This window comes from Ambystoma mexicanum, chromosome 12 (genome assembly GCF_040938575.1).
Source record: "Ambystoma mexicanum isolate Mex_15411 chromosome 12, UKY_AmexF1_1, whole genome shotgun sequence".
Lineage (NCBI taxonomy): Eukaryota > Metazoa > Chordata > Amphibia > Caudata > Ambystomatidae > Ambystoma > Ambystoma mexicanum.
In genome coordinates, this window is record NC_090936.1 from 682,235,269 (window position 1) to 682,250,939 (window position 15,671).

At 44.1% G+C, this 15,671-nt stretch overlaps 1 protein-coding gene across 1 annotated transcript in view; it reads left to right on the forward strand.

The window, feature by feature from the left end:
- The window catches only part of LOC138513998 (lysosomal alpha-glucosidase-like), a 1,078,298-nt gene that overhangs the window by 662,511 nt on the left and 400,116 nt on the right, over positions 1-15,671 (forward strand). The window contains exon 16 of the mRNA XM_069629222.1: positions 14,729-14,877. Coding sequence (XP_069485323.1) covers positions 14,729-14,877 — 149 coding nt within the window. The remainder of the gene's footprint in view (positions 1-14,728; positions 14,878-15,671) is intronic.

Sequence of the window (15,671 nt, forward strand, 5' to 3'; positions counted from 1 at the left end):
TCAACCTCATGTCCACGCCAGACTGTGGTAATCCTACCTCCTACAATAAAAGTCCTACATGGTTAAAGATGTTTCTTGGAGTATACACATTTAATTCCCTATCCACACTGTGCTTAATCAACCCTTATGATACATAAAACCAGCCTGGCAGGCTTGTGAAGTGACAATCTAATTACCCACAAGTTAATCCAGGTTCCTCCACTGTTCCTTCACAGTTCCTACCTGGTCTACCGACCATGACTATAATTCTACATACTGCAGCACTGTGCTCAAAGTTTTTGTCAGTAAACGAATGTATTTCTCCTGTATTGACCTTCAAATTATTTACACGCCAAACCCAGGTTTCTGCACTGTTGCTTCACAGCTCCTGCCTGGTCTACAGCCATTGTCTAACATTCAAGTTGTTCCTGCTGCAATGGGCCTAAAGCATCTGTCATGAAACTACAATGTGCCTAATGGCAAATGAAAATGCTACTATGCCCAAACATTTCAAACTACTCAAACATCTCACAATCAACTCAATCCCCAAGATGGAAGTGCTGCTAGCAATCATGGAGGCTGTAGTCTTCCAAGCACTTTCTCATTGTTTTTGCCCTGTCGCCCTTTGCCCCTAGAGGTACATTGTTTGTGTCTGGGTCTGCAGTACCCCAGTGGTGGTGTGGCTTTTCCCCACCATGTAATCCTTGTGTGGAATGCTGGTACGTGGAGACACTATGATGTCTGTGGAAGTGGCATGCCAATGCATGTAGACCTCCTCTGGTGGCTCTTCCTACATTCCACAACCGTCCTTAAGTTCTGTCTGGTGTTGCTGGTCATCTCCCCTGTGAATTGTCATCAATACGCTTCCCATTGTAATTCGTAGCTCATGTCCGAATCACCCACACCTCTTTTCCAATCAATAAATCTTTACATTGCCTATTACACTCTACTTTGTGTTTGAGACACTGTGGATATTTCCTCCACCAGCAGACCTGCCTGCAAGAATATCACTTTTCTTCACACGGGTAAGGGAATGTGCTTACCATCCTTTGGCTTCACCTCTGACTGATATGGAGTCTTGCAGAGACGGCCCCACATGGCCTGACCATGAGGTCAAATCTCCCCTTCATATTGACTTTAAAATGGCAAGCGGCTCCCTTAATCCCTCGGCCACCCCATGCAAGAGCAGATCATGCAATATTAGCATTAGGAACCAGTGCAAAAAATCCCAGGCAGCAGTTTATCAAGGGGAGGTCAAAAACCTAAAATATTTAGCAGAAAAAGGGGGAATAATCACAATGAGCAAAGGGGAATCAGAGAAAGAGGAATACCCAATCCAAGGGTACCATTACTAAGTCAGACCTTCAGATGCATTATAGAAGGAAGCAGCACTCTGGGGCACGTACAGTATCCCACACCAATGCAGATTAGGATAGAAAATATGGGTCTGGTAGGAGGAGTTTCCAAGAGCTATACTTCAGACACTGGGCGAGACTAGACCAGCTGTCAGAATACTTCTTCCAAAACTTGACTCTGTTGTGAAGAAGAAGAATTCTTCCCTCTAATGTAACCTTCTGAATGTAAAAACAAACATGCAGAAGGATCAATTAATTGAAAGACAGGATACCCCGAGACATTGTGGCTGCAAAGGAAACACGTACTGTTAATGTGAACAATATCAATACATATTCCAGAGTTAACAAAAAAACAATATCCCCACTAACCTGTACTAATTTATGCAGGACTTCAATTTGGGTCTAAAGTTCAACACTAGCAAAGCAATGGTTAACTGGGTCTGAAATGAAACGTACAATAGTCCAGTGAGAAATATGGTAAGAAAAGAGGCAGAAGGAAACAGAGGGTTAGATCTTTCCACCAGAGTTCTTTAAGTCTTAATGATCCAAAAGGTGAGACAAAGTTTGTAGAACAAAGTTCCAAATAATGCAAACTATTCCCGTAGGAACGCGGACGCCTAATAAGTCCCATAACCTGTCCCGACGGAATGAGGACGCCTAAGCACACACACCATAGGAAGTCTCTAGTCCAAGTGTGTGACGACAGTAAATATTGCAGGAAGTAGCCGGAGGTGCAGACACTAGGCGAAGCAATCCCTAGAAAACAGTTCCGCGTTCAATGCAGAAAATCCAGGAACAAGACAGAAGCAAGGTCATGGGAGACATCTGAGTCAAAAACTTGACAGGCAGCAGACAAAACCAGGGGGCAGACGAAAGCAGTCCAGGAAGGCAATCTGAGTCTTGGAAACCGATGAGTACGTACAATTCAAGGAGGAGCCAGAGGCAATGTCGGCAGAGCAATCCGTGTCAAAGAGGGTAAGTACAAGTACAAGACAAGAAAAGCACTGGATATACCAAAAGAACCAGACTTGAAAGCAAGGTACATGTAACTTCAGGTATGAAAAATTTCAGCGTATTCAGAAGCAACGAAGCTCAGAAGGGTGGAACTAAAAAGGAGTAGTCACGTGAGCCAAAGGTTAACGTCCAGGACGCCGGCTTCTACTTCCTAGCAACTGAGTTCCAAGTTTCCATGGCAATCTCCACTTGCTAGGAAAACACAACTGCCGAACTTTCTTAATCGGCTGACCCCATTTGAAGGCATGCAGCACATACCTGGAACATCGTTTAGTACGTGGGTGTAGAAGCGGTTTATTAAGGGCAGAGACAGGTCCACGTGTACAGGCAGCACGTCTAGCCTTCTTAACAAGGACAGTACCCTCCCTCAAAGATGGCCCCTGTCTTCGAGAGGCCCAAAATTCAGCAATCAACCGGGCCGCATGAATATTATCAACCGGTTCCCATGTCTGATCCTCTGGCCCGTATCCTTTCCAGTCCACAAAATACAAGCATATCCCTCTGGACACCTTGGTATCAAGGATTATATTAACCACATACTCATCTTCACCTTGAACTTGAATTGGAGGTGGATGCAAAGGCATCCTAGTGTCAGGATGAAATGGTTTAAGAAGGGATACATCAAAAACAGAATGCAACCTCCATTTTACCGGAAGTCGCAAACGTACTGCCACTGGATTTATAATAGCAGTAATTTCGTAAGGACCAACAAATCTAGGCAATAAAGCTCTACGGCCAGGAATGTGCAAGTTCTTTGTTGATAACCATACTTTCATGCCCACAGTATAAGCAGGTGCCGGAGAATGCCTGGTGTCAGCATAATGTTTGGCACGCTCCTGTGCCTGTTCCAAATGGACCCTAACCCCTTGTTGGACGGATACCAAATGATTTACACAGGAAACTGCACCTGGACTTTTCGTTGGTAAAACCGGAGACAAGGGCAAAGACCTAGAATTACGTCCATATAGGGCAGGAAATGGTGAGACTCCAGTGGAGGAATGTAGGGAATTATTATATGCAAATTCCGCCATACAAAGGACAGAAAGCCAGGTTTCTTGAGACTGAAGCATCAAACATCTAAGGTATAGTTCCATAGTAGCATTTAAACGTGCCATCTGCCCATCAGTCTGAGGATGATAGGAACTAGAATACCTATCATCATTTCCAAACAATGAGGTGAGAGATTTCCAGAAATGTGAGGTGAATTGTGACCCTCTACCAGAAATGATAATTGAGGGAAGACCAAAGAAACAGAACACATTCTTAGAGAACAGATCAGCCAGTATAGGAACAGTGGGTAAGCCCTGACATGGCACGAACAATGCCATTTTGGTTAGATAATCAATGACAACCCATATAGTATCATAACCAGAAACCGCAGGTAACTCCACTACGAAGTCCATAGAAATCATCTCCCATGGCCAATCAGGGATTGGCAAGGTTTGTAATAATCCAACTGGTTTTACATGAGTGTTTTTACATTGGGCACAAACAAAGCAGGCCATGACATAGTTAGAAACATCTTTTTGCATAGTCGGCCACCAACACCAACGATGTAAGAGATCCAAGGTTCTCTTTGCTCCAGAATGAGCAGCTATCCTGGAATCTTGGCACCATTGTATAACTTTAAGACGGTAGCCGTTGTCTGGGATGAACAATAACCCATGGGCATAAGGTAGAGATTGAATCACCTCCAATTTGAGGCGGTCTGCTGGGTTTTGTACTACCCAATCTTGAATGGTGGTATGTAGGTTTGGCTGCAAAGTACAGCTACAAATGATTTGATGAGGTAACAAGAGAGGAACCCCATTACCTTTGGGAAAAGAACCGCCATGGATTCGAGATAAGGCATCGGCTTTAGTGTGAAGAGAACCTGGTCTGTACGTGATGATGAAATTAAACATAGAGAAAAACTCGTGCCACCTAGCATGACGTGCAGTGTTACATTTCACTGATTGTAATGCCAGCAGATTTCTATGATCGGTAAATACTTGGACCGGAAGAGCAGTACCCAGAAAATGATGTCTCCAAGTCTGAAAAGCATATCTTACTGCCAACAGCTCCTTTTCTGTGATTGTATAATTTTTCTCATATAAAGGCAATTTTCTGGAATGGTAAGCAACTGGATGCAAACCACTACCTTCTGAACATTCTTGAGACAATATAGCTCCTAGAGCAATGTCAGAGGCATCGGCTTCCACCACAAACAGAAGAGCAGAATTGGGATGCTGCAATACAGGGGCTGTAGTAAAAGCAGTCTTCAGGGTACTAAATGCTTGACTGGCCTCTTTGTTCCACCTAAAGGTTTTTCTACTACTCGTTAGGGTAGTAAGAGGTGCGACTACAGCAGAGAAGTCCTTGATGAACCTTCTATAAAAGTTTCCAAAGCCCAGGAATGATTGGAGGGATTTCAAAGAGGTAGACATGGGCCAGTCCAAAACTGCCTTAACCTTGGACTTACTCATTTGGACTCCTTTATTTGTAATCTCGTAACCAAGGAATTCCACTTCACTGGTATGAAATACACATTTCTGCAATTTGGCAAACAGATTGTTATCTCGTAACCTTTGTAGTAATTTGGTAACATGAAGCACATGTGTCTCATATGAAGAGGAATAAATCAAGATGTCATCCAAATAAACTACACGGAACTGATCCATCATATAATGGAAAGCATTGTTTATGAAGTATTGAAATGTTGACGGTGCATTACATAGTCCGAATGGCATTACGAGATATTAATATAAACCATACTTGGTTTTAAATGCTGTTTTCCACTCGTCACCGCTACGTATTTGGGCCAGGTTATAGGCACCCCTGAGATCTAATTTGGTAAATATAACTGATGAGCCCAATTGGTACAACCAGACTGAAATGAGGGGTAGAGGACATTGGGTCCGAACAGTAACAGCATTGAGAGCCCTATTATCAATACAGGGATGTAGGTCCCCCTCTTCCTTTGGAACAAAGAACAATGGGGATGCTACGGGAGAACGTGATGGACGAATGAACCCCGAGTCAAGAGCTTTGTCAATGTATTCCTTCAGAATAACATCTTCCTTTTGTATAAGGGAATATACCCTTCCAGTAGGTACTTTAGCTCCTGGGACAAGATTGATAGGGCAATCGTAGGGACGATGAGGTGGTAATACCTCCCCTCCACCCTTATTGAAGATATCTTGATAAGCCAAGTATTCGGTAGGTAGAACTCCAGTGATTACTGCACCAATGGTAGGAGCAGAATCCAATAATGGACGACAAGGATTCTTAAATGGAAACTCGGTACTCCAACAATTCTTTTCACAGTACTCGGACAAAAATTCGATTCTGCCAGCGTGCCAATCTATTATAGGATTATGCACCCTGAGCCAGGGGATACCAAGTATGAGCTTGAAGTGTGGAGCTGAAATGTGATCAAAAGTTATTCGCTCACTGTGACCGTGTGGAGTTTCCATAATTAGCTCGGCAGTCTGATCCATCACCAAACCAGATAACAACATGGTGCCATCAACAGCATTAACAACCACTGGTTCTTTTTTAGAAATGACGGACAAAGCCAATTCCTTTGCATACCGAGCATCAATATAATTGCCAGTAGCACCCGAATCCAGTACCGCTTTAGCAGCAGAAGGTCTACCTGATGGCCCAATAAATGCTATCGAAATAGTGAAAGGTATCATAATCTGTGAGTCCATAGTATTAGAATAGCCCGGCAAGTCGACTCTTCTCATTGCTGAGCTTTCAAGTTTCCCTGCCTCTTAATAGGTTTTTTCAGACATAACTTTAATCAATGTTCTGAGGAACCGCAATAGAAGCATAAATGATTCTTCTTTCTGTGTTCCCTTTCTTTTGGAGACAGAGGACCTCGGGTGACGGTCCCTATCTGCATGGGTTCAGAGGTTTTTAAATCTGGACCTGGAACTACTGGAGTGGCAGGGAAAAATCCACATTTTTCCCCCTTCTGGGCAGCTTTTTGAGCATCTATTTGTAGGACCAAATCCAATCATTCTGGAAACGTGCGTGGGTGTAGAAGCAGTTTATTAAGGGCAGGGACAGGTCCACATGTACAGGCAGCACGTCTAGCCTTCTTAATCATGACACCAGCAGAGCGAATCTGAGAAGCATACTGGACACTATATCTCCTAAACTGGGTGCTGAGTGTGTGTTTCTTGAGGCATGGCTTTAAGTTTCTTTTCCGTCAGAAGGGCTCAGTTTCTATTCAGAATTTTATTGGGGCCTGTACTTCGAGATCAGCAATAAGATGACCATGAACTCTGAGAGAAGAAAGGCTGATGGGGTAATTGTGGGGTAAAGTCAACAACGGAGAAACAGAGGCTGGAGCAGATGCTCTGAGGAGAAATTAAAATGAACTGTGAAATGATAGTCAGGATCTGCATATATGTTTGAAGATTCCCATTAGTTTCAATGGACAATCATAGTTTGTTCATTTTCTCAAGAATCATAAGTCACACCGTAATGGTTCAAGTATCACTAACATGCTGATAAACAGGCCTTTGTGTTGAAGTAACCCTTTTTGAAATGTGACCTTGGGGACAAGAGTTACAACCTAAAGGGTGTTTTTAACTCCCCAGAAAATGTCACAAAGCAGAGATGTGGGAATGAGATAACTTAATAAATTAGATATCTTAGTGTAAATTGTCACTTTCATAACTATTATCATTTTTGGATGTACTGCAAAAAATGCTGTTCACAGCTGCAACCTCCTGTCGAGATGAGTTAGTTCATTATGAGTGGCATAATTAGAGCTACTCAAAAATATATATGTTGTTAGGTTAATGTGTAAAATGAAGAAAATTACCATGTAGTGACTTTTTAGGTGAAACATTGAACAGTGTAAAATGAAAACTCCAGTGGGTGGATTCATCCCTCCCCTCCTTTCCACTACATAACTCCTTGGGCCCATCCACAGAGAAGGGCTGGGCCATGGGGCTGGGGAGGACCGCAAGGGTCACATTAAAATGCAGGGTTAACAAGCTAGCACCTCCTAATTTTAGTATTTCAGTGATGTGGCTTTGAGGTTAAAAAGTGGATACACAATCCAGAGAGGGGATCCTGCCCATCAATCACCTGGGTACAACTCTCAAAGAAAATGCTGCAGACTTCATATTGCCTGGGAAACAGCTATTGGGAAAGGCTATGAAGGCTGTGATCTTCACAAGGAGAACAAAACAGAGGGATGAATGCCGGTGGCTATCCATGACTGACATGCCTGACCAGATCCCTGTGCTTCCCCAAGAGAGTTTCCTGAAATGCTGATGTCTTTCCTGTGCAACAAAACAGATTTTTTCAATGTTATTAGCTTGTTCAACAGTACAAAGGGTGTGGGGGTCTGTTTGAGTTAATACCTTCTCCTTAATTAGTGTGTGGGTGTATGGAAGTAGATCCATAGTATATTTTGATTAATAATAATTCAATGAATTCCCCTATACCCAAATAAGATGGGTGATTGTGTTAACATTCAAAATTAACAAAACCTCTGCCAGTATGAATACAAAATATAGTCTTATTAAGTGAGTTATTATTCCTAATTTCATTCCCAACCCCACAAATCCCCCAAGGAAAGGGGTTTCCTTGTCTAAAAAATGAAATTCCTAATTGTTCACCATTCTTCAGACCTGGCCTTAAAGCAGAAGGGTGATAAATGTACACTGAATGTCAGGGTTTCTGGTGCTGGGGCAGAGAGGTGTCTTGCTAAACAAAATAAAGAGAAGTCCCTAATTGAAATGAACACTCGGAGAGAAAGTGACTCCTGGTAGGAGAGATTCTGCATTGCATAGGGGTGAAGGAAGAAGGGTTCTATCTGTCATAAGTCTGTTGTGCTTTTAAAACTGCTAGCATGTTCAAGTGTGCAGGGAAATTAAATATCCAAAGCTCTGCATGTGTGAAATTGCTTTTAAAAATAGAAAAAGGTTGCAGTTGGTTTAAATCTAAACTGAAAACTGAAGAAATTGTATTTGCTCTATGCAACCTAATAGAGGAAATCAAAAGGAACTCTTTTTACTACGCACTGAAAACTGAAGAAATTGTATACACAATACAACTATTGCAAGTCTATAAAAATGGTATCACCATTAAAAATGTCATTGGCGCAACTTTCTTGATCTCCACTTTTCAAGGAATGCTAATGCTCATGATCTTGTAATGTTCCAAGGTGCTGTTTAATTCTGACATTCAGGGGTTTTTGTGGGACAGGATGGTTAAACTGTTTATTTGGCCTGTTTTACATGTACATGAGACCCAAAAGTGAAGTCCCAAAAAGTGAGAATTGTATTGAAGCTTTGTTTTGTGCCACAGAGAAGGTGGCATGTGTAATCATTTGGTGCAACTATTCATTGGACATATTACTTAATAAATATATTTTTTTTCTGTACCCCGGCCTGTTCCTTGGCTTATAGGTGCCACAGGGGGAGGGGTCTACATGGCTCTATATGAGTTATAAACAGGGCTAGACTGAACCATACAAATGATATATTGTGTGGCACTTTAATTGGGGGGGTGAACTCCCCATGTTAAGGGTAGTCTCTAAATATATGTTACAATTGGTCCTGAAAGTGCATCCCAAACTACAAGACCAAGACATCTAAAACACATGCAATCCTTCACAAGTCTTGTTGGGCATCATCAGTGAGGTACAGCTTGATTCTCTAGCTTGATTCTTGATTCTCTAGGCAGGAGAGGGGCCCACATTTGTGTCCACCCTCTTACTTACAGTGTAAAACTATACGAATGAAGGAATGGAACCGTTTGAATTAGTCATGATCACTGGCATTGCTTTGGGCAGCCTTTCCTACCATTGTTTTTCCAATCTGCTCCATAAGTAAATCTGTCTCTGCAGTTTACCCACTGGGGGCAATGTAGACTGAGCTGATAATCCATGTTCTCTAAGTATGGAAACAAAAGGAACCCTGGACATGTTTTGCCATTTTTGTGACTCTTCAGTGAGATGCGGCTTGATACCCTAGGCTCAGTGACCAAGGGATCCCCATTTGGGCATATGCTCTATTACTTGGTGAATCAGAAAGCATAGTGATGGATGAATAGCTTTGAAATAAGCCTAGCCATAACTTTGTTTCTGGCACTCTTCCCTACTATTGTTTTTTTTGTTCTAGCTTGACCTGCTATTGCCCAAGAAGACAATCAGTCTTGGTATCTAACCAATGGGAGCAATCCAGCCTGAACTGCTTGCCCATGTCATCTTCTTAACATACTGGGCCGTCATATCCACTGAACCACGTTCTACTTGAACACAAAAACAAATGACTGCTCCTCCTCAACAGCCTCTTCCAGTATTACTCAGTATGCCAAAAGAGCTACTGCTGCCTCTTGCTCCTCCACCAAAGCACCCGCCATCTTCTGTCAAAACCTTTCCCAGCGTCTCATGTAGCTTCTTCCAACACCTGTCTTCAAGCCTTTCTAAGCACCTGCTCTATCACCACCACTCACTGTTGATTTACAAGCAGTGGCACTCACCAGAAACCCACAACTAATGCAGGCACCCATAGCGCCATCAATAGCTCCCTCACCACTGTCTCCTCCTCTTCTGCAGCAGGAACACACATTTTTCTTGGAGCACCTTCTCTCCCCCATCATTGCCATTCATGGTTCTGTAAAATAAACCCCCAAAACACATGGAAAAAGCAGAAACCCTAAAGTAAGGAGACGGATCATTTGACCACGTTTTTCACCCTCAATGATGTGCAGAATTCACAATACAGGGTATAGGGTGGCAGCAACGGCATACTAACAAAGAAGGTTTAGGGTGGAAAATATTACAAGCATGGGGGGATAACAACGAACCACACAGTGTGGCACAACAGTGGTTGTCGCTCAAGAAATGCCAGGGCATAGGGATCACCTCTGTGCATACAGTGCAAAAGAATAGGGGGAAAGGGCTGAACCAGGATCCCAGCTCTAAATGCACAAGTGGAAGTTCCTGTCCAGTAGCAGTGAACACGCACAAGTTGGAACGTTAAAATAGTGATGTCTAACATTGCAATGGAAAAGAAAAGATTGAAAAGAAGATTTTCTGTCAGGGGACCCTGATACTGAAGACATGCAATGCATAAAGGGCTAAAAAAAAGAAAAAGCTATGTAAGGAGAAAACTGTGGCAATAAAGGATAAACCAGGGGTAAACATTCAGCCAAGGATTAGGAATGGATGAAGTGAAAGAATCCTACATAGGTTAAAAAAGCGCACAAAACTGGCTCAAGAACTTCCTTATGCGAGTTTGACATCTCCAAACGGTTCTTGTGGTTGCAAACGAAATGCAGACGACCACATGTGTTAGGATTACAGTCATGTATTAGTCATGGCAGTATGGTTTGTAATAAGCGCCCTTTGGGGTAATGAGACTCTCCCCCCAAAGAAACACATGTCATTCAATTCAAAGTTCAGATCCCAAGCCATAGGGAACCATCTCTGTCCGGGAAATGCCCTTCCTTTGAGGGATCCAGGGTCCTGCTAGCTGCACTATCAACCTTTGGAAATAGCATCAACACACATCGCGGGGTGGTTCTGGGATCAGCAGACTCGGTGAAACTTCTAGTTAAGGAAAACAACCCGCCTCATAGGGACCCATCACCCAATATCTCTCCCCTCAGTCTCAGGGACTAGGGCCCAGAATGTGTCTTTGCTACTCTGTCTCAGGGATGTAGCTCCCAGCATGCTTCTTCGATTAGCATCTAGGGATATAGTGCCTAGCTCACTCTCGACTCTAGGGAATTGGTGCTCATCTTACTAGTCATCTTCTCACACAGTGCCACTACCTCTATGCCTTCCAGGGATAAAGCAAGTTTTGCAGCTCTAGGTCTATAGAACTAGGTGACATGTGTACTCTGCACATCACACTCTCTCTCCAGGGACATAGCAAGCAGCGCACTATGCTGTCCAGGGATGTTGCACCTTGACCCCTATGCCTCCACTCAGTGGTACAGCAGTCTATATTTCTCTGCATCTGGCACTATGGTTTCCAAGGACATAGACCCCGAATTGCTATGCAGTGGAAGGTCCTCTTGAGCTTCTCTCCAGCGCATCCATGCCTTCTGGCCTGATTCCCTCATTCAATTGTTTGCACACCTTTGCAGTCTTGCAACTCTGTTTTAGGCACTCTCGTCACGATCATTCTCTGATTCCTCTCACTCCATACTCTGAGTTTGCTGTGTGACTGACCTGCCATGCTAGTTCTTAATTCTCCTTACTACTTGTCAGCTTCACTTGCACCTCCATTATTCTTCACAACATACTCTTTCCTCCATCCTTTCCAAGCCTACCCCATTTTCACTTATGATTTGCTTATCACCTCAAACACCTGCCTACTTCCACCTGTCACACCTTTAATCTCCTTCCTTGGTCTCTCCCCCCATGATCTTCTCTTCAGTTGACACCTGATAATTCTCCTTTTACTCTCTCCGCCTTCTGCATCTCACAAGCTTTCTTTTTAACTCTTCCTCCAATGTAAATCTTCTTGTGTCCTCACAAATCCCCTTTTTTCCGTTTTTTCACCTTCCCTCTTCCCCGACTTCCCACCGACTACCTTTCTACTTCTCTCCCCTCCTCCTTCAATGTCACTTCCAACCACCTCAATTATGCTTTCCTCCTTCCTCTTTACGAGGTTCTTCTCATTATCCGCTCCACTCCTTTCACTTTCCTCCTTCCACCCATTGGGTGGGGTTCTGCCACTTCTCCTCTTCATTCGTTTCCCAGTTTCCTATTTCCTCCTCTCTTTAATCTCCATTTCCATCTCTTTTTCTATGCCTCTCCCTACCTCCAGCTGTCTCCTGGACCAAACACCCACACCACTATTAAAAGGGCCGGCCCCAACCTCCTAGGACCATCCCAGCGCACCTCTCAGGTGTGTGTGCCTTTGTGCTTTCAAAGATGATTAGTTAGCTTGAATATACCTCTGGTTTTCTTGCCATTATATCTGTCCCGCCTCTTCACTCACACTGCAGGCTGGGCTCTCATAGGTGGCTGGGGACAGTTTGGATTTTCAACTCCCATGTGTAAACCACATGTAATGCAGCGGACCTACGCATTCCTCGGGTTTACCCCCTCACGATCTCTCCCTGACCAAAGTGCAGCTTTCTACCTGCGAGGAGTTGCATGTAGCAATGTGTGCTTCCATACTTTGGGACATTACTAGTGTCTGTTGACTGTGCACGTGCGCCGCCGTCGTAGCATGTCGCAGGGCTTGGGGGGGGGCAAAGTTACTTTGCATGAGCCTCTTGCATGGACAGCGCCATATTATGGTGGAATGTGGTCTGTATCTGCTTTCCAACAGTGTCATGGTGGGAGCAGCCTGGGAATCTGCTCCACGCTACCCTGGGGGGTCAGCATTGCACAGTGGGTGGAGGAACCTGGGCCACTTGGCTAACCCACCATTCACCTCTATGGCCAGGCAGGGAATTTTGCCACAGCGTATTAAAAGTAGGGTGGGGAATTTGCAAAGCTCAGACCCTAGATTAGATGTGAAGGTCGCAGCATCTCATCAGCCCTGCAGCATGTGTGCATCAACCGTTCTAGGGGATCTTTCTCAGTCCATACTGTATTTATAGCTCCTGTAGATGGAGACAGGGATCTGACTTCAAGATATTGCTTTAACGTGTCTAGGTTTTGAGGCATCTGATGGTCCCTCAATCGTGGGACTCAAACATCAGCTCTAGAGTCATGCCGACATTTACACGCCAGGAAAAGACTGCAGGCACCCGCACATCTGCTCAAAATCCCATAACCAGGTTTTGTTTTTGGGAGTAGGGAAAGACTTAATGTAATGCACTACAGAATGTTTAGTATTTCTGGTATAGCAATCAGTAGCGGTGATGTTTGCCAGGGCTCAGTCCTGGCACTTATTGTCTCAGACTCAGTTTGATTATGATGTGGATTGTTTTGTACCTTTATTATTTTAACTGTCAGTCGTAGTCCCACAACAAGCAGCAGCGTGCACTGGCCAGGGTCACTGCGCCTGGACTGGCTCCCTGTTATTTACAAACCTGATGACCCAGGTGGGCATCTCAGTGCTAGTCATCCATCTTCATGGACAACGATGAGTTGGAAAGGGACAATGCTGAGTGCTCATGCTGAGCATTCCCACACACTGTTCCGGTCATCCTGCATGACACTGATGCAGCAACACTATCAAAACGAGCAATGACACTACGACAGCAGTGTGTGTCGATAACCTGACAGTCACCAGCCAGCAGCACCAACACAGGGGCAAGGCCAGGGTCTAGATTAAGGCCCCTGCCGAAGAGGACTGCTTGTCATAAGTGCCAACCTATACAAGGTCTTGCGGCAGTGTTGACAGGCAAGTTCACCAGTTCACTATTTTGCTTGCATTTGGTCATCAGTTTACTATACCAGGAAAAATGTTTGCTCTTCTTTCTGTGGATAGATTGTCGAAAAGTGTCACGTGCCACCTATATTATCCGATCAAAATGGTAATGATGATGATGTTATATTATGTTATGTTATTGTGCATTTGCATAGCGCCTATATACCAATGGTATGATCTCAAAGCGCTGTGGCTTGAACGCCCTCAGGGACTGTAGTCAAGGTCAGTGGAGATCCTAGGGTAGTATATAGTGCTTGGATGCACTCAGTATGTGTGCAGCCAGTGCGGTGTGTAGCTGCATTCTAATGCTAGGCGTGGTGCAGGGGCTGTGTGAGGTCAGTAGAATGTGTGCAGCAAGGCCGCTGACCTCGGTGTCTGCATTCTGCCAGTGGTGGAGCTTGTGTATGAGATTATGCGTTCAGCTAGTCTGATTTTTATCATGGGGCATAGCTGCGTTCTGTTTAGAGCAGCACCTAAACTCTTATCTTATTTTAAGACACAACTTGCATGTGTATGTTATTTCATATTATGTTTATTGTAAATTGCACATCTGCCATGGATAGTTCATCCATCACCCCCAATGCACTGCTCGAAGTTGCAACCTCAAGCCCAAATATGCTGAAACTGTAAGGATGGTGGCAACAGTGGGCAAGGAGCTGCCTGCCACCATGTGGCAGAGGTGTACTTGACAATATTTGGACACTGGCCCTTATTTTTTTTGTTTTACAAATTAAGCACTGATCCTGACATTTTATATTGTGTATGATAAAATATATATTGTCATGTGCTATAGTTGAACGTTTGGCCTAGTTCTTCAAACGGAAATATGTTCAGTATATACAATTATTCTTACTGTTGACTGCGGGTTTTTATTTTCAAAATGCGAATGCGGGTGTGTTTCTTGCGATCTGTTGTAGACATTATTGTTTGCCATCTCTTTTCGCGGCCAGAATTGTGTGCCACTCAAGACAGTTTGTTTATCATTTTAGATAAAATTGGTCCCGCTCATAACGCATGTTTGTTTGACAGGAACAAGATCCCGGATCGTTCGATGAAGAGTTTGCAGCGATTTCCAGATCGGCCCTGCGGACCCGATACACACTGCTGCCGTACCTGTACACGCTTTTTTATTTTGCCCACGTGGATGGAAGCACAGTAGTCCGCCCCATAATGCACGAGTAAGTACCTGGCCGGGTTTCATGTGTGTGACTGCTGTGAAGGGCTGAAACCTGGTGCCTAGGCAAATGAGTACATCTTTCTCAACCTTAACCAGACGGCAACACTTCAGGGGACACTGGGGAAATTATAATTCCTGACATTTCACAGCAAAGCTTTTCCTGGAGAGCAAGATATATAGGTGTTCATGTTCAATTTTCCTTAAAAAAGCCTCAATGTGAAATCGAAGTGAAAATGAGTACAGCACTTAAGTTTTATATTTGGAAGCTCATAAATGGCATTTTTACAATCGCTGGAGAAGGATCGCACTTTAAAAGGTTTGACATTTTCTTAAGGAAATCCAGAAAAAAAGCACCCACTGTTTCGTTTTGGCTCCTTTGGGTGGTGCTGAAAGTCGTTGGCATGGAGATACGAGCTTTGGTATACATCTGGCACTAAACAAATTGTTGTTTGTGTGCCCATCCAAAGCATGACACAGGGGGCCTCATTACGACCTAGCCAGTCCCGGAACAAGGGTGCTGGTAAGGTTACCGGCATATTACAAGTCTGCCTGCCGCTGTGCCCGACAGGCCTGACCCTGCCGGGCACATCGGCCACGGTAGGCAGCAGGGGTGGACTGGGAATCAAAAGAGGCCCTGGAAATAATTTTCAAAGTGGCCCCATATTACACATTTTCAGCAAGCCCAACCCTTTTCCTATGGGAGAATTCGAAAATGCCACACAAAAGAGGCCCAGGGTGCAGAGGCCAACGGGAAATCTCCAGAGTTCCCTATAGGCCAGTCCAGCCTTGTACTGT